The sequence below is a fragment of the Pongo abelii genome, chromosome 19 (assembly GCF_028885655.2).
Source record: "Pongo abelii isolate AG06213 chromosome 19, NHGRI_mPonAbe1-v2.0_pri, whole genome shotgun sequence".
Lineage (NCBI taxonomy): Eukaryota > Metazoa > Chordata > Mammalia > Primates > Hominidae > Pongo > Pongo abelii.
The window spans coordinates 45,421,470-45,440,803 of NC_072004.2; the positions used below are offsets into that span (position 1 = coordinate 45,421,470).

The 19,334-nt window shown below is 37.7% G+C and overlaps 1 protein-coding gene across 13 annotated transcripts in view; it reads right to left on the bottom strand.

Moving 5' to 3' along the window:
- Window positions 1–1,561: 1,561 nt before the first annotated feature.
- NF1 (neurofibromin 1) overlaps window positions 1,562–19,334 on the bottom strand; it is a 282,946-nt gene continuing 265,173 nt past the window's right edge. For all 13 annotated transcript variants that reach the window (XM_024235642.3, XM_063718574.1, XM_063718573.1 and 10 more), the window contains 2 exons: window positions 18,519–18,735; window positions 1,562–5,247 (listed from right to left, as the gene is read on the bottom strand). In XM_024235642.3, the coding sequence (XP_024091410.2) occupies window positions 5,105–5,247; window positions 18,519–18,735 (360 nt within the window). In that variant the 3' untranslated portion in view covers window positions 1,562–5,104. The remainder of the gene's footprint in view (window positions 5,248–18,518; window positions 18,736–19,334) is intronic.

Below are 19,334 nucleotides of genomic sequence, written 5' to 3' on the forward strand. Positions count from 1 at the left end.
CATGCCTGGCTAATTTTTGTATTTTTAGTAGAGACGGGGTTTCACCATGTTTCCCAAACTCCCGACCTCAAGTGATCCGCCTGCCTTGGCCTCCCAGTGTTGGGATTACAGGCGTGAGCCACCGCGCCCGGCTGGTTCTAATATTTATAGAAACATAATCAACATGGCAAAAGGGCTTCTTTTAAATTGGCAGCTAAAAGGGTCTTAAGTGGAACTCACCTGAATATGAAGACTGATTTTCTAATGAAGACAGGTTTGGCAGATTACTTGGGGCAATGAATTGCCCTTTAGAGAATATGGATGCAGCTCTGTCAGAGGCTGTTCTGATGGGCAGTGAGCAGGTTAAGAAGTGCTACTGGTAGACAAGGGAGAATTAGTAATGAAGGTAAATTCCCAAGATGCCTGCCACCACTAGGGGCTTCCCTTGGTGATGGTGGGGATGGGCTACTTTGTGGAAGAGGAATACTGAGATGCTACCACTTGATTGTAGGTTTTTTGCTATTCTTCCAGAACCTCTGGCCCCTCCTCAACATCCCATGGGAATCAACTCTTCAAGCCAGGCAGTTCAGAATTGCTAGACTAGCCTAAGAGTGTCCCAGAAAGCAAAGCAAAGAACAGGCAGAGAGGCCCATACAAGATGTACTAAGTGGCCCACATCCTCAGGGAGCTTGTTGTCCAGGAAGAGAGAGCTCTGATCTAGAGGGTCACTACCCTAAAAACATCCCCTAGTTTGGACTAAGATGCTTTAGGTTACAGGGAAAAGGCAGCTATTTGCAGTATTTGAGTTTTCAGTTCTCTACTCCAGTGGTCTTTAAACCACTGAGTGCTCAGTAAAATCGCTTAAGAAGTTTAAACACACACTCTTTCTCCCAACAGCCCATCCTTGGAGAGTTTGCCTTTACCTTGGGGGATTGGGATGGGGACCAGTGTATTAGCAAGCTCTCCAGGTGAGGTACCCCTGCTTTCCAGGCCGGCCCATAAACAGACAAGTACTTGCCTCAGACCTGCAGGTATCTGTCACCTGGTCTTTTTTAGTCCTTTGTTCAATATTAGACACTGTTACCCTTCTGAGGATAGCTCTGTCCTGCCCACTGGGTCTGGGCTGTGTTCTTTCTCCACTGATTGGGGGAGGCATCTCACATAATCAAGTAAGTAAAATAGTAACACGGGGCAGCTGAGCCAGGGGAGGTGGTTTACACTGTATACATGTGTAGTGTCACAGAAGATTCTACAGTGGCAAAGCTGAAAAGTTGGAGAGAACTGCCCTGACTGGTCAATCTTGGGATGCCCTGACATTTCTGACTGGCTTCATTTTAACAGAAGTCAGCTTATCCCAGAGAACAGACTCACCTGAGTTTGGCAGGCCCTAAAAAAGCATTTCACAAAAATATTTCACTTTTAGTGTGGAGAAGTTCTGGAAATGGAAAGATCTTTCTCATGGGGAGTAGGAGAGCCAAAAACATCCTTAAGGAAAATGGCCTTAATGTTTCAAAAGATTGGGAGGACTCGGGGGAAGAAAACAGAGCTCAATACATCTGAAGAAATTAAATAACTCCTCATATCTTAGAGCAGATTGAATTTACATTTTACTTAAAAAAAGGGGGGTGGGGGAAGTACATACACAAGGAGGAAAACGGGGTGAGGAACAATAAAGATCTGAAATGGATTTCTATGATTTTCCCCTACAATGATCGATTTTGTCTGTTGGGCAGTATTTTTCCTGCTGGCGTACAACTGTTTACAGTATTAACAAGGTTGTAGACAAAGGAACTGCCAAAGTTTAGGCCCGGATGGAAAGGACAGTAAGTTATCATATACAATTTAAGTTTACAATACACAGCATTTTCTTTAAATGATGTAACGCAGTCGCAAAAAGAAGTTAACAATACTAACACGAGAATAATCAAATTTTTGTTGTTATCCATGTGCAGCAACTAACTGCTTTACAAAAAAGCAAAATAATACAATATATCATCACATGTATTTACAGTGTAGTAAATATACTTTTTTTTGTCAAATTTTACACAAACTATTTACAGGTGAATATACTGCATTAAAAAAAATTGTGTGGCTGACACTAAGAATGAATTTTTGCCTAAATCCATTGCATAACACTGAGTAAGACATGCCTCATTATGCCTGGGAGTCGGGGAAGGATGTATAAACAAAAACAAAAAACAAAAAACCCAAACAAAACTGAAAACCCCTAAAACCTACAAACCTGGGAGGGTTGCTGGCTGGCACTCTGTCTCCCCGACTAGGACACAGGATAGAAGCTGACTGTTTAGGATGTGTCCTGGGCACCTGGCTCAGTCATGAACAGGTGTTGAGTGAATGGAAGACAGAGCTGTAGCCACTTTGCCCCAAATCTACTGAACTGCATCTCCATCTTGGCAACTAAGTGCATGCCCCTCAGATGGGAGTACTGGCATAACAGGTAGATTATCCAGGATAAAAACATGACTGAGTTCCTGGTTTCCTCTTTAACAAGTCAGGGGAAACATCTACAAACCGAAACGAATTACTTATAATATTTTTAACAGAACTTATGTCAAATACGAAAAAATGGGCAACTTGGTCTAAATTTCAGAATTTCTTTTATAGATTACAAGTATGAAGACTAAAAAAGTGTTGCATTTCTCAGGGGACACATAGTGGTGAGAGGTTTATCTCATGTACATTTTAGCTACTTGGAAAGCTAGATTTTCCTCAAAAGTCAGAAGTTCTTTAAACAAGGTAAATTTTAAACCTTAGTTAAGTTTTCAAACTCCTAGAATGTACTTACTAGTCAAAGGTATTTTTGCATTTCAAAGGCGGCTCAATTTTGATTTGTGACAATGCTGATCATTTCAGGAGGTATGAAGTACTACACCTTGGTAAACTTGTTTATGGAAATATCAGTATTTTTAACAGTAAACCTCTGGAAGTTTCTTTATTTTGATGGGAAGAGCAAAATAGCATAACACCCACTATCATATGCACCAAACCAACAAACAAAAAAAAGAAAAACATTGAACTAAAGTTATCAAAGGCTTACACTGCCTGCTATTCTAGGGCCTAGAAACTGTGAAACTTACCCCAGAAACACTGGGTTGTGGGAGAGCCAAGACCATGGTGGCAGCTTGGCATCCTTGGCACTGGGTTACTGATCTATTTCTAAACTCAGTTCTAATTTCAGCTTTTTTATATAGTCTTAGTTGCTCTGTCATTATAAACATTTTCTTCTAATGCAGCCTCTACAATAGTTTAAAAACAAAAGTTTAGTAAATTGCACCTGTCTTCAGTATTTCCAACAATTCTATGGTAAACTCATTAATAATACTAAGGTTTTCTTTCATTTTGGCAAATAATTCTTACTTTTCCCAGGACTGTAAACAAATTTAAAAAATTAAATTCTTGTTATTTCTGAGTATCAAAAACAATTTTATTTACATTAACATATTACATTGTTACTGTGTGGATAAATGTGAAATGTATTATATTATTAAAATCAGAACACTTAAATGTACCATTATTTATTGAATTTGCTGTGGAATTTAATTCACTGAAATCCTCTAATGAAACAGCACTACAGGAAACTACCCTCTCCCCTAGGTTTATTTTTTCCCCCTCTCAAAGCCATTATATCTTAACATATAAAGAGAACCTGGGAATAGAGGGATTAATATCTTTTTGTAATAAATATGGTTTAGTTCTAAATTGGAACATCCAGATACCAATATGCTCACTGAAGTCAAATTATTTTGTACACTGCAGGTACCACAAAGAAATTGGATCTGCATTACTATGAAAATTCCAATGCCATGATAATCCATACCACCAGTATAGCAGCAACTCTAATGGCCCCCCTATTGTCATACTAATGCAGGCTGACCAGTCTTTTCACAGTGATTAAATGCAATTCTAGCATATATAACCTACATGTTTTCTTAAAGAGGTTTCTGATTTTTTTGGAGAGGAGGAGGAAGATTAAAAGACATTCAAAATACATCTTATCAAAGAAATTTATAATATACACCATACTCTATTCTTGGAAATTATTTAACAAAATAAAAATATCAGCTACCCTAAATGTCACGTACCATTCCATTTTGCTATGGAGCTAATGCAAACATCTATGAAAATTACCTTCTGGGAACAATTTTTCAACACTTTGTTCACTGATTACCCTGCTCAGAATTATTTAGGAAAGAAGATGGGGAGGGGGAAAAAATACATATATATATATATATATATATATATATATATAAAATTACTATACTTAGTATAGTTTTGGTTTACAAAAAACAAAACAAAACACCTTTAGCAAAATTAAAAATTAAAAGATAATCAACTGGAGAAAAAAATAAACTAGTTTGGATGACTGAGTTTGGATAAGGACTTAGAAGTCATAGTTTTAATTCAGTAATGTTAAGATACATGTGGTCACACTTATTTTCCTGTAATTATTGCTAATACTCAAGTGTTAGTATTTCTTAAGAATCCACTATAAAATATGAAATTTCCCTGCCCTCCCCCCCAAGTACCTTGTCTGTGGCTTCATGGTGTCAAGTCACTGAGGCTTGACCTCTATGGTTCTTTCAGTTTTGTAAGGTTAAAAAAAAAAGTCCACAGCTAAAAGATTAAACATACTGGGGTTATAATATTATTTCTCTCATAAACTTGTATCTTGAAAAATGTATAAATAGGACTAACACTTTACTCTGTAGGATGAAGAAGGGAAAACCACAGAAGGCAGAGCTCTGTGCAAATGGCTTTCATCGCTGGCCAGTAGTAGCAGTATTCAAGAATTCATCCTCTCTTACAATTGAGATGTTCTCAGTTAAAAGTTTCCTGACCTCCCACTTTCTTTGCAGTTGTTCTGAACACCTACATATACCAGATACACGTCAAAAGTAGAAGGAAAAAAGTTACAGAAAAGGCAGCATTAAATTTAGGCAAGGCTTCGAAGAGTTGATCATCTGGCAACATGGCAAACCGGATGGGTTCATTATAAAACAGGAAGTGCAGCATTACAACATGGGGGGATAGGGCAAGGACAGGGAAGGGGTCACTAGTGAAGAGCCCATGTTAAGTTGATTTTAAAAAAGAAAGCAAGCAAGCTTCACACGATCTTCTTAATGCTATTACGTTTGAAACTGCCAGCGCTTCTTTGCTTCTGCACTTGGCTTGCGGATCCGTGGCGAGTTCGTCCACTGTTACAGTGGCCAGTGGTAGGGGAGAGTTCAACGTTCTCCTTGTCGATTCCTGGAGAAAAACAGAACAGCCAGTTACTTCTTCTTTTCCTTCCAGGATTGAATTTCATTACAGTCATGTGTCGCTTAACAACGGGGACACATTCTAGGAAACGATCATTAGGCCATTTTGTCTGTGCAAATATTGTGGAGTGTACTTACATGAACTTAGATGGCATAGCCTACTATACACCAAGGCTATATGGTATAGCCTATTTCTCCCAGGCTACAAACCCGTACAGCAGGTTACCATATTGTGTACTTTATGTAGTTGTAACACAATGCTAACTATTTGTATATCTAACATAGAAAAGGTACAGTAAAAATACAGTATTATAATCTTTTGGGACCACTGTCTATATGTGCTCTGTTGTTGACTGCAATGTTGTTATGCAGCACATGACTATATTTGTGATAAGATACAACCTGGCAAATTGTTTATGCACATTTCATTTTAATAGTCAATTGCTAAAATGTTTACTAAGTTAATGTCACGTGGAAAACTTCACATTTTGTTACGCAAAGTTTGCTATCATAGCAGAAAATAGCACAAGAAAAACGAAAAGACAAGTTGCAAGGAAAAGCTAGAGGCAGGCAGGCTTGAACTAAATGAAAGGCTAGCAGCCACCAGGGAAGACTAGTGCTCCTTCCTCCAAATCATACCAGAAACTTCCAGCAGAGGTCATCTTCTAGCCTTATTCATAACCTCATTCATGTTTATAAACAGAATATACTCTCCAGCAGCAGGAAGTACTGATCTTTCCAGCAAATTTGTCACTTCAAAGAAAACTCAGATGCTTTTATTTTTTTAATCACAGTGCCTATCCCAAAGAAACCATTTACTGAGAAAATAATATATCACAAAGGTCATACTGTAGAATCTTTGCTTCTTTTCAGCTATGGCAAGTCATTTCACATTCTGCAACCTTAAACAGATGCCATTTATTTCTCTTGAGGAGGAGATTAAACCTCCAAAAGCTGGGCCTAACAATGATTGATTATTTATTTAGAGACAGGGTCTTGCCCTGTTGCACAGGCTGCAGTGCAGTGGTGTGATCATAGCTCACTATAACCTTGAACTTCCAGGCTCAAGCTATCTTCTCGCCTCAGTCTCCCAAACAGCTATGACTACAGATGCATGCCACCATGCCCAGCTAATTTTAAAATTCTGTCTAGAGATAGAGTCTCACTATGTTGCCAAGGCTGGTCTTGAACTCTTGGTCTCAAGCAATCCTTCCATCCTGGCCTCTCAAAGTTCTGGGATTACAAGTAAGAGCCACTGCATCCCACCCCAATTAATTTTATAAATAATCTAAGCAGTAACTTCAGAAAAGTAACCAGAAACTAAAATAAGATTTTTATTTTTATCTATCACATTAGGAAAGATTACAAATTGGGAAACAGGACTGTGGTCACCCTTGCGGAAATAGTGACTTAAGGGGGCATGAGGATGGCTTCTTGGGATGCTGGTAATGTTCTGTTTCTTGATGTAGATGATGGATTTTCAAGTGTGTTTACACTTTAAAAGTTCACTAAGCTGAAAACCTGCAATTTGTGAACTTTTCTGTTAAACATCAATAAAATTTACCCCCAAAATTAGACTGATTATACCTACTGCTGACATAAGTTTTGGTGGGAAAGCAAACAGCTGCAGAACGTTTTAGTAATTTGTATCAAAATGTACATTACTGATTGGTATTTACTGATACAAAAAGATGACCACAATTTTTGGAGTAGGAAAAAAACACCCACACACTGTGGGGAGAGGGCGTAGGGCTGGGTAAACATCCGCCAAAATATTTTATCTCTGTCAGAAGCCAAAGGACTAAAAAATATATTTTACATCTGTATGGCAAGATTTCAGCTAATTTGTACTTTATTCTTCTTTATATATTGAAATTTTAAATCTTAGAATGGAAAAATTTCCATTTTTGGACAAAAAGTAATATTTCAAGTCAAGAAGTATTCATTATGTTACAGAAAATGTACATAGATCTACCCAGTTAGTTATTTGTTGGCTCATGAACAGGAAATGAACTTGGGATGACCTCCCTCTAGGAGCCACTCATCTTTCATTTGGATTCAGCTCTGAATTCAACTCAAGAGTATCAGGCATCTGTAAGCACATGGCCTGGTTTACATGTGCCCAACAGAGATTTGCTGTCTTGAAAATCTGAAATGCTGTCAAAGGAACATGGGCATTTGTCAGTGACTGTTTATGAACATGTGCACTGCATCAGGCATATGAGTGCAATGAAAAACATCAGCGACATTTCTCCAGGAGGTGAGCATAGCTGAACCACCACTGAAAATCTGTTCTATTCAAATCTTTTTAAAAACCCTTATTAAAATTTTTAAGGCTAGTCCTGTTCTAATCTAATCTAATCTATTCTAATCATATGCATAGAAAGATGACTAGCAACATTCATGGAACTTTTCTCTGGGTAACAGAATTCTGGTCTATTTAAATTCTCTTCTGTATATTTATTTGCATCCTCTCCAGAGCTATTTACAAAAGAAATAACAAAACTGAAAGAAAGCTGCTCATGATCTCTGGAATGTGCCTTGAGCTTCTTTGGGATGTATGTTTGTGTAGGCTCTTTTAATTGTCTTGCCTATCTCTACAAGATAAAATTCAACCCATATTTTTTTTTCTCATCTCCTTTTCCTTCATGATGCATTATTCTGTCTCTTGCCAGAACTACTTTCTCCTTCCTTGCTTTTAAATTAACTTGCCTATGATTCTACAACTTGTACATCCATCTTCCTCTACTAAGTAAAGGCACTTAGAAGGGTAAAGATCATTATTATTCATTTTTGTTTTCCTGTAAAATCCAGTTATTTTTTCAATACATTGAAAAATTATTTTCAATTAATACTGAATGAACTGAATACTTCCATTTTAAAATGTGATAGCTAGATACCTGTAATTCAGAGCCCCAAAGCATGCAATCCCTGATCTCCAGAGAGTGGTATAATATTTTTAGTTGAAAAGACAGAACTTTTTTTTTTCCTTTTGGCATCCTCCACTTAAAATTATGAATTTGTCAGCATATTTGACCTTCCATTTCCTTAAATTTGCATTTGGCCTACAAGTTTCAAGTCCAGTAATTCTGAGTTGTTTCTTTAACAGAAAATAAGATTCAGGCAAAACTAGGACCTTAAAAAGACAAAGGTTTGAAACATCTTGGAGCTGGCCCACATGCAGGAGGGGCATGAAGCATGGATGACAACTAGGAAGGCCCTGTGACTCTCTGCCAGCAATCTGCTACCCTGGGGCTCGTACTTGTGTCTTGCTACTACTAGACCATGGCCTACTCTGAGGGGAAAACAGTCATGACATGGGTGGCAATGCTTCTGTTTGGGCACAGTGTTATTCCCGAGAATTACAATTACATAAATTGTAGTAATGTAGATGAAGTCACTAGGGTGAAGGTATCTTCAAAAAAGTGCTAAGAACATTCCACTTTCTGTTTTGTGAAGCAAATAACCGTCAAACCTCAAATAATTTTAAAGGCCTTACTTATCTCCTGTTAAATGTTGAGGGTACAAAACAAGCTATAAAGTTGTTCACATACTATGACCTCAAGTATATAAAGAAAAGAAACTGGAAGGAAATGCACCAAAATGTTAATAAACAGTGGTTATCTATCTTAGAATGATAGGATTGTGGGTAACTTTTTCCTTTTATTTTTCTGAATTTTCCAATTTTTTCCTAATGAGCACATTAATTAAAAATGTAAAAGTACGAGTGACTTGTCAGCCCCATCCCTCATAACCAAAAGCTTCAACATTATGTCAAAAGTTGATATTCTACTTCTATTCTCAAATTCATTTTTCATCTAAATTCTTGTTTTTGGAATGTATGCTTTCTTCCTACTTAGTGACCCAACTGTATAAATCACACATTGGTAAATGTGGTGTGACTGTGATTCCTAAGTTCAACTTCACAGCAAAGATGTTTTACTGTAAGGATCAAAGGAGAAACTAACAAAAATCTTGGAAAGTCATTAAAAAAAATTAAAATGCATTACATTTACACCAAAATATATCTTGAAAAAGCCAAGGTAGTATGAAACAGAATGATCATAGTATCTAGTTCTGGCATTTAAGTTTCTCAGCATAATTCTCACTTCTAAGAATTTTCGCAGCATTCTTTCTTTTTATCCTCTAAAATTAAATCTAGAAATCTCTCTAGGAACTGGTGAAGGATTTCACCTCAATATCCCATAGGAAAAACTCTCAGATTATCTGACAGACCGCTCCAATGCAGACAGAACACATCCTGTATTGCTATATGCCATATTTTAAGTTAGTGAGAAGGCCTTGGTGCTGCACTTCTTTTCATCAAAACCCCTTTAAAGTTTTGTATTCTGGTATCTCTTTTGCCCCTAAAGCATTGGCTCTCCCTTCTGGCCTTTGGTGGACACAAACAGACAAAACTACAAAGTGACTGACAGAAACCCAGAGGCTACCACACAAAGGAAATAAAGCTAAAACTTCTGTGGTCCTGATTTGCTAGCTTAAATGACCCCACAGATATGCTGTGGTCAAACATGCAGCCAGTTACAAAACATGCAGAGCAGAAACAGCTGGACATCTGTACAGCAGTGTATCAGTAGTACTATGTTTCAATAAATTGTGGTGGTTCCAGATAAAGACAAAATCCTAAATAGAAGGTGTTATTGGCCAAAATTTAGTGAATTTGAGTAGCTGGGGAAACAGATTAGATTACATTATTGTTATTTAAGTTATATGTCTATCTTCCCTGCTAGAACATGAGTTCCTTGAAGGCAGGTATCAAGGTTTGTGTATTTTTACAACTAGTGATGTAGCTCCAGCCTGACAATTTTTTAGTCACCCATTTTTAAAAAACACTTTTGGTTTCCCAAACTGAAATAATCAGTTATTATAGTATCATGAAATAATAAAAGAACAGAATCACTTTTAACTCTTGAAAAGCTAAGGAAAAATGGGTTAGGTAATTTGTGAGAAGTTATACTACAAAAATGACAGACTAATAATAACAGAAATCCCCTGCCACCTGTGCAGGAGCACTAGTAGGTTACCTTACTCTGCATTTAGTTTATTTCATATACAATATGGCAAACTTATTAGGAAACTCTTATTACATAGAGGAGAAGTCAAACATGTCAGAAGACCTAGGTTTGAGACTTGTTTGGATCAGTACTCTTATTTAGTTGTAATGCTTAATCTGGCAATTAAGGAAAACAGCAGACTTGTCTATTTCAAAGGGTTGTTAGACAAAATCATCTATGTGAAGAATTTTCGCACACAGATAAAATAATTACTCCACAAATTAAGATGCTCCTAATATCTGAAGTAAAAGACCAGGTGTTACAAAGGAGTTTTAGAACAAATACTAGGACTTTAATTTTATGCTAGAATTTGTAAAATTAGTGAAGCTAATATAAATAAGCACAAAATAGAATAAATCTTCTTAGAAGGTAGCTACAGCCTATTTTTAAGCTACAGTAAATACATTCGTGGAGGCGTATTAAATATATACTTAGAAATATTTTTATTTTGAGCTAAATATAAAAAATTGTAACTATAAGAATTTTTGGCTTGGCATTGTGGCTCATGCCTGTAATCTCAACATTTTGGGAGGCCAAGGCGGGCAGATCTTTGAGGTCAGGAGTTCGAGACCAGCCTGGCCAAAATGGTGAAACCTCATCTCTACTGAAAATACAAAAAAAATTAGCCAGGCTTGGTGGAACATGCCTGTAATTCCAGCTACTCAGGAGGCTGAGGCAGGAGAATCGCTTGAACTGGGGAGGCGGAGGTTGCAATAAGCTGAGATCACACCACCGTACTCCAGCCTGGGCAACAGAGAGAGACTCCGTCTCAAAAAGAAAAAAGAATTTTTAAAAACGACTTTCACCAACTGCTAGCACTTCTTTTTCTGTTTAGGTGTAATCTTTTTGTATATTAATTACAGGTGAATAAAAGAAAAGGCATCTTTTATAAATTAGACATAAATGTGTCAAATTTTTTCTTCTTAGTCCTTATAGCTAACTAATGACCTTTTTTTTTTTTTATTTTTTATTTTTGTGAGACAGAGTATTGCTCTGTCACTCAGGCTGGAGTGCGGTGGCGCGATCTCAGCTCACCACAGCCTCAACCTCCCCACCTCAGTCCTGTGAACAGCTTTTTGTATTTTTTGTAGAGAGAGGGTTTTGCCACGTTACCCAGGCTGGTTTTGAACTCCTGGACTCAAGTGATCCGCCCGCCTTGGCCTCCCAAAGTGCTGTGATTATAGGCGTGAGCCATTACACCTGGCCATATTCCTTTTTTTAACTACAGGTGATTGACTAGACAGCCAGCTTTAATTTCTGAGGAAACACTGGGGATGGCTTTCTATTTGGGGAAAACAAGTTATTTTCTAAGCTAAAAAAACTTCATCAAACCACATATTCTGCTCTTTCTCTATTAACTCTCTCTTGAGTTTCTTATTAACCTGCCTTTGTTAGTCCAGGTCTGGGATTGCATCTTCATTGTTCAGGGTGGGTATTAGCAGCTCCTTAACCAAGACAGGCCACACACTGGCCGTGCAATTCCTGTTAAGTACCAAGACCTTATAAAGTGGTGGCTTTACAAGTTCCTAAAGTGCCTAAGCCAGACTGAGCTTACAGGGACCGGTGAGTAAAGTCTCATGCTATGTGCCCAGGATGAGTGTGGGGTAAGCAGTATTTTCGTGCAAAGATGATGAAAATAAAGAGTACCTTGATGAGGGAACAGCTGCATGAAAACTGCTGATTTAGAGCAAGGCAGAGAAGCTTTACAAAGAATGGAAGAAAAAAAGCAAGTGAGTGATGTTCATAAGATTAAAAAAAGGGTGAAATACAATTAGATACTAGATAATTATAATGTTCCTTGGTTTTCAGAAGGAATCTGGTTTTAATTATTGAATTCTGACTATTAATTTCCTAAATATTACAGTTGGTAAATAAATGATAGAACTTACAACTTTGTAGATGTATTTTTTTTACCACTTATATTAAAATTAAGAATTTTAGTTTAAATTAAGCATTAAGCTAAAAATTAGATTTAAAAATTAGCAAGAATTATACCAAGAAATGGCTCAATTTAAAATTATTTTTCTCCCTTAAACACAGGATAATAACAAAGAAAAAGAAAACAAATCAAGAAAAAAAAGGTCAGGTAATACCATAAACAATTCTCTAAAACATTAAAATCATTTCAGAGATCTTAAGTGGCCTCAAAATAGAGACTTTTAGGTTTCTGCTAAAAGGGAGATATTTCTTTTCCTTCTTTTAAAAGACGGGGGTCTCATGATGTTGCCCAGGCTGGACTTGAACTCTTGGGCTCAAGCAATCCTCCCACCTCAGCCTCCCTAGTAGCTGGGGACCACAAGCATGTGCCACTGTGCCCAGCTAAGAGGGAGATAGTTCAAACCTAGTAAACAGAAGTATTACTGACTCAGAGCCAAGTCTAGGTTTAGAGCAATGGTTTGTATGAAATATCCCTCCGTACACAGAGCTATCAGCACTATTGGTTTAGGAATGTTATGATCACTCCCTGATCTAGCCAGCTTCTCAGGAAGAAGGTCTACATTACAGAAGCAAAGTGAGAGAATGGACTGGTAGGCTTGGACGAAGCCCAGAAATAAAAATGGAAGAAGGGAGTCTAAAGTAACGATGAAATAAGTATGTCTTTGTTCTAAAAAATTCATGCACCAATACTAAAAGTAAAATGAGCTGATCAAACAAAAAAAAGTTAAAGCCTTTTTCCTAGTAAAAAAAAAAATTTTAGGCCAGGCACGGTGGCTCATGCCTGTAATCCCAGCACTTTGGAAGGTGGAGGTGGGAGGATCACAAGGTCAGGAGTTCGAGACAAGCATGGCCAATATGGTGAAACCCTGTCTCTACTAAAAATACAAAAATTAGCCGGGCGTGGTAGTAGGTGCCTGTAGTGCCAGCTACTCGGCAGGCTGAGGCAGGAGAATTGCTTGAACCTGGGAGGCGGAGGTTGCAGTGAGCTGAGATCGTGCCACTGCACTCCAGCCTGGGTGACAGAGCGAGACTCCATCTCAAAAAAAAAAAAAGATCACGAATTTACTTGTTTTGTTTAAAAACATTTTTGAGGTGAAAAATGTGTTATAAAACTTTTGCCATAATTATTACATGATCCTTCCACACAAATGTCCCTTTGAACTATCAGAATACTATATAGTACAAGGTACAACATGACAGGTATCACAATAGAGGTCAAAATAGTTATCTATGTACTAATTCTACTGCCCGTTCTGATCTGAAATATATTGAAGGCAGGTATCATGCCCTGGTAGCCCCTCTGCTCCCCTGGGGTCTAAGAGCCCCTTGCATATAGTAAACAATACATATATGTAGGATAAATATCTGGAATTTTGGTATTTTCTACAGCACACTATAGTATTAATCTTGTATTTAAAATTAAAAAAAATAGTGCACACTTAGAATTTGTTAAACAATATGGATCAGAAGGAAATAACTTTCAAGGCAAAAACCCTTAAGTCTCTGGTGACCAAGGATTCTAATCCATACCTAACATACACCTACAAAACAGGTATTCAAATGTTTATTGAATTAAATTACAACAATTCTTCTCTGAAGAATATCAGAAGACCCTGATAAAGTATATATTAAATTTTAATGCTTTGGAAATGCATCCTATTAATTCATTTTCTTTCTTTCCTTCTTTTTTTTTTTTTTTGAGATAGGTTCTCAATCCCTGACTGGAGTGCAGTGGCATGATCACAGCTCACCACAGCCTTGACCTCTCCGGCTCAGGTGATCCTCCCACCCCAGCCTCCCAAGTAGCTGGGACTGCAAATGCATGCCACTATGCCTGGCTAATTTTTCTATTTTTGTAGAGATGGGATTTCGTCATGTTGCCCAGGCTGGTCTCAAGCAATCCACCTGCCTCGGCCTCCCAAAAGTGTTCAGATTACAGGCACGAGCCACTGCACTCAGCCTGGGTTTCATTTTCTAGTTCTAATCCTGGTTCTTCAATTCATGTCCAGCTCAGCTAGACTGGACCTAATAAGGATCATAATATCAAACCTGAAATACCCTTATATATCATAGAGTAAATGGATTCTCTTCCAGATGCTCTTATTGGTGTTTGGGAAAATCCTAAGAGCCAAAGTCTTACGTCCATTTGGCTAAAGGGTCACAGTTAATGCAATTCTATATGCACTGAATCCCAGGTACAGTCACTGCCTCCACTGATGCCAAATTCAATTTCTACTAGGGAAGGATTCAGAAGACAACCATTTAGGTACTTTTATATGTGGACTTGTAAAACAGTCCCCCTTAGGATGGAGAATTAGGCTATGCTAATTTGTCAAGAAGAATGATTTTCAGAGACAATTGCTTTATGTAAGTGACTACCACTTCTCCTCAAAGCTGGTAACTAATGAAATATCACCAAAATGTTTTATTTAAGTAAGATCTAATGCTGGGGCAGGAGGCGGAGGAGGAGAGGTTCATGAATCTCTTATTTTGTTGATTTGCTAGTAGAAAATGTTGGACAAAAGAAAATACAGCTCAGTAGCTGATCCTGCTAAACACCAAAGATTTAGAATGAAGAGTTTTGAATTGACATGAAACATTTGCAGAAAAGGATTGAATGCGTGCAGATCAGGAACATTTGCTTTTTGAAATAGGGCAATGGAACCTTTATCTGTTTAAATCTCAGTAGACTAAGTATAGGTTGATGTTGGGTAATTTGATGGTAAATCAAACTTATGCTCCATATCGGGGAGTGACAAAGAACTTCTTTAAATACTACTGCTTGAGACTTGGCTGCTGGGAATGGAGACAAGGAAATGTTTTGGTTTCTATACAGCTAAATAGCAAAGTTGAAACACCAGACTGAGTTAGGAATCTGGACAACTTTCTTTTGGTTTTTTGATACAAGCAAACTCAGCGCCATAAAGAAACGAGATGGCTGAGTGCTGTGGCTCAAGCCTGTAATCCCAGCACTTTGGGAGGCTGAGATGGGTGGATCACCTGAGGTCAGGAGTTCGAGACCAGCCTGGTCAATATGGGGAAACCCCGTTTCTACTAAAAATACAATAATTAGCCAGGCGTGGTGGCGTGCACTTGTAATTCCAGCTACTATGGAGGCTGAGGCAGGGGAATCGCTTGAACCAAGGAGGCAGAGGTTGCAGTGAGCCAAGACTGCACCACTGCACTCCAGCCTGGGCTACTGAGCAAGACACTGTCTCCAAAGGGGGGGAAAAAAAGGGGCTGGGCGCAGTGGCTCATGCCTGTAATCCCAGCACTTTGGGAGGCTGAAGTGGGCGGATCACGAGGTCAGGAGATCGAGATCATCCTGGCTAACACCGTAAAACCCCATCTCTACTAAAAATACAAAAAATTAGCCAGGCGTGGCGGTGGGCGCCTGTAGTCCCAGCTACTCGGGAGGCTGAGGCAGGAGAATGGCATGAATCTGGGAGGCAGAGGTTGCAGTGAGTCGAGATCGCACCACTGACTCCAGCCTGGGTGACAGAGCGAGACTCTGTCTCAAAAAAAAAAGAGAGAGATAAGGATATAAGATTACATGCAGCTAAAGATATGAAGCAATATACCTAATTATAAACAAAAGATCAACTGTTACCATTAAGAGTTATTCTGTAAGAGCAAACGACAAAAACTCAGTGATTGGGCATATAAATTGGGATCCTTTTGTGAACATGAGCCTGTAATTTAGAGATACAAATGGGTTTTGTGGGAGAGTAAGGTTACTTTTGAAAAGATAAACCCTTTCTCTGAAAACATGTAGTAAAATAAACTGTCAAACCAATGACACACAATTGAGTGACAGGAAGAGCTGAACACCACGATACCACTTAATTCTAGTACTTTTAAACCTCCTCATCTCTTCTGTGTATAGTCAGAGATTTCCAGCCTGAATAAAGGCACCATCTTTGGAGAGCTAATGGAGGTGACACCATTAGTTTGAAACTGGAACCAAAGCCATAAAACCTATTCTCATTTTAATAAACAATTCTAAGTAAAAGGTTGTAGAGTAAGACTGTTTTACCAAAGCAAATGATTTGGCAAATAGCCAATCAACACTGGACATATGCAACTAATCAAATAGCAGAGAAACCTGTAATGGTTCTTTATTCTCATCCAGATTATTTTATCGTCTCCATTAGTGGGCAAAGATAGGCAGAAATTTCCCTAACAATTAGACTGGGTAAAAAAAAGTCAATAAAAAAACTAACCATTTTTGACATGTTTAATACCAGTTTAGTAGCCCAAAAGGCAAAAGCTTGGTTAAGATGAAGTAGACTTTAAAAACTTTTCAACTTTTGTTCAATAACCCAGAAAATAGTCCAACAGAAAAAAAAGAACTGGTGGGCTTAAGGCAAGGCAGACAGAAGTAATGAATTAGCAATAAACAAACAAAAACAAGGAATGAAGAAGGAGAAGGGAAAGTAGATAGATAATCAAACAGACCACAGCCATGGAAGGCAATGAATGTAGTACAAAAGGGCCTGGCCTTGGTTCTAGATAAGAACTGTATAAAGCAGTTAACCTAGTTCTTCTAAAACTCAGTCTCCCCAATGTACACAATATTGTGGGCCTAAAACTAAATTACCTGTATGGTTCCCTAGCTCCAAAATGCTAAAGGGGTTATCAGCGGGGAAGCAGGAAGGAAGGAATTCAGTGGCTGCAGTATCTGTAAAAAAAGTAAATTTTAAGTTTTGCCCTGGCCTTCACAGCTGAAATGCTGATAATGGGCAAGACCAGAAGCAGACCCCAGGGCAGTGCTTCTCCAATTCTAGTGTGTGTAAGAATCGCCTGGGGTATTTATTAACACACTGACTGCTGGCTGGGCTCTACTTGGAGTTTTTTGTGCAGATCTGAGGTGAAACTCCAGTATCTGCATTTCTAACAAGCTCCCAAATGATGCTGCTGGTCTGGGATCACACTTGGAGAAACACTGTACTAAAGAGTTAGTGGCAGAGGGCAAACAAACCCTGTTACATGGGAAAAAAAGTTAGACTTCTCTTATTTCTGGGGGGGGAAAGGATTACTTGTAAGGCGACTGACAAATGTGGAAATAAAATTTGTTTCCTCTGCTGACCAAAGCTTTGTTGTTAACCAGAATTTAATAGAATATAGTTAATTACATAATAGTTTATAATATGAATTGGGTATTGCCAAATTCTTCAGAACCTTCAAAATTACATAAGTTGAAATGTTCATGCAAAACTGAGATCATAAACTGGGAATTCTATTTATTGATCTTGAACATCACAGAATAGTTATGTCATTTTTTTTAAAATCTATGCTAACACTTAAAAGAACTATATATAGTAACTTTTCCTTATAGAATGATGTGTTTCATAAGTGAACTTTTCAGATTATGGAACTTTAAACAACTAAAGTTTCTTTTATTTTTAACCATTTTAGAAGAATATCTTTCTAAATAGAAAACACAACCATAACAAAAGCTTTCCTTCATTACTCACTGTCATAATAACACATACAATAGTTTAAGTTCTATAATGAATAGCACCTCCTGGGTCAACCAGAGTTGTATGAAACCATTCACTATGACACTGAATGAGTCCAGAGTTCTGTAGGTTTGCCATTTCTCCCACCTTGTTTATCTCAGTCCCACCAGAGCTATTAGCTATTGGTATTTCTCAGTGTATTCAAATCTAAGTTGCATTATGAATTGGTATATATATGCTTATGGGCTTTAAGATGTTATTTTCTTGAGATGAATTTTTTGTTTGATTATTTATTTACTTCCAGATTTTCAGGATGGTCTATGGATAGTTGAGTTATTGCTGGCAGCAGGAAAGTGAGGTACCTAATAGATTTTGTGTTTCTTCTTCTTTTTTTTTTTTTTTTTTTTGATATAGTATGCTGTATCAGAGACAGAGAAAGAGGCCCTTAGGGCAATGTTAGTTTATCTAGTAAATAAATTATAGTTCTGTTCACTTACAGAATAATGTGTTTTAAGTTGCTCTTCCTGCCCAAACTCTAGAAACTTGTCAACCTTGGAATATCATGTGGACATTTTAACATTTTACTGTCTTATGTACAACTAGTTTGAAAGTAGAAAGCTTCATAGAGTAACAAAAGTCAAGTCAGTTACAAGGTAAAGAAGAAATGTAAGGTGAATCTCACAAGAAAAAGGAGCAAAATTTGCTATAAACTGATCACAAGGGAATTCCTAATGTTGGTATCTTATATTGTTGCTCAAAGTCATATAAAGATCACATTTACTGACCTGGGGAATGCTGGGAAGTTGCAAGTGAGGTCATGGAATTAGAGAGGTTAAGGTTGGCAGTGATACTAAGCTGGCTCTGCAGTGCAGGAGGGTAAGGAGATGTGGGTGTCAGGAGGGATTCCTCACTGGTTTCTTCATCAATTCCAGGCAGGTACGTGTCAATCAAGGCATCAAGAAACTTAACAATAAGCTCAGCATAGTCTGGAATTTGTGTTTGCTGTAATGGAAAATAGGAAATTATTTTAGTTCCTTTTAAGTAAATCCCCATCTGAAGCCAAAAATGTTAATTTTGTTTGGACTTAATTTACTATTTTTCTTCCTTTGTATTACTTATCATTAAAAAAGGGGAGTGGAGTAATATTTATAGACTACCATAGGACTTACAACAGGGAGTTCTATTCAGCTTAAAGCTTCCAGATGAACCTGCATTTTCTGAAAGCCATGCACAAGACAGACTGAATTTAATACTGAGACAATACAATCATCAGGAATGATGTCTAGCCAATTTTCCAAAACAGAGAAAATGAGCAGAGCATCATCATTCCAGCTGCCATTTAGATTCCACTCACTAGACACTGTAAAGGGCTCAGAGGGTTACTGGCAATCCAAATGCAAAAACTTCTGTATGATATACTTACTTCTGTAACTTCAGGCCCATTTTTTAAGTGACAACCTTTGCATGTCAACAGATATTCAAGTAATAGCGAAAGGAAATAAACAAAATACCCAATTCTTAAAAACTGGAACAAGGTTTATATAATTCATATTGATTTAGCACCCCCTGTATCTAAAACACTGCACCAGGAACTGTTCAAG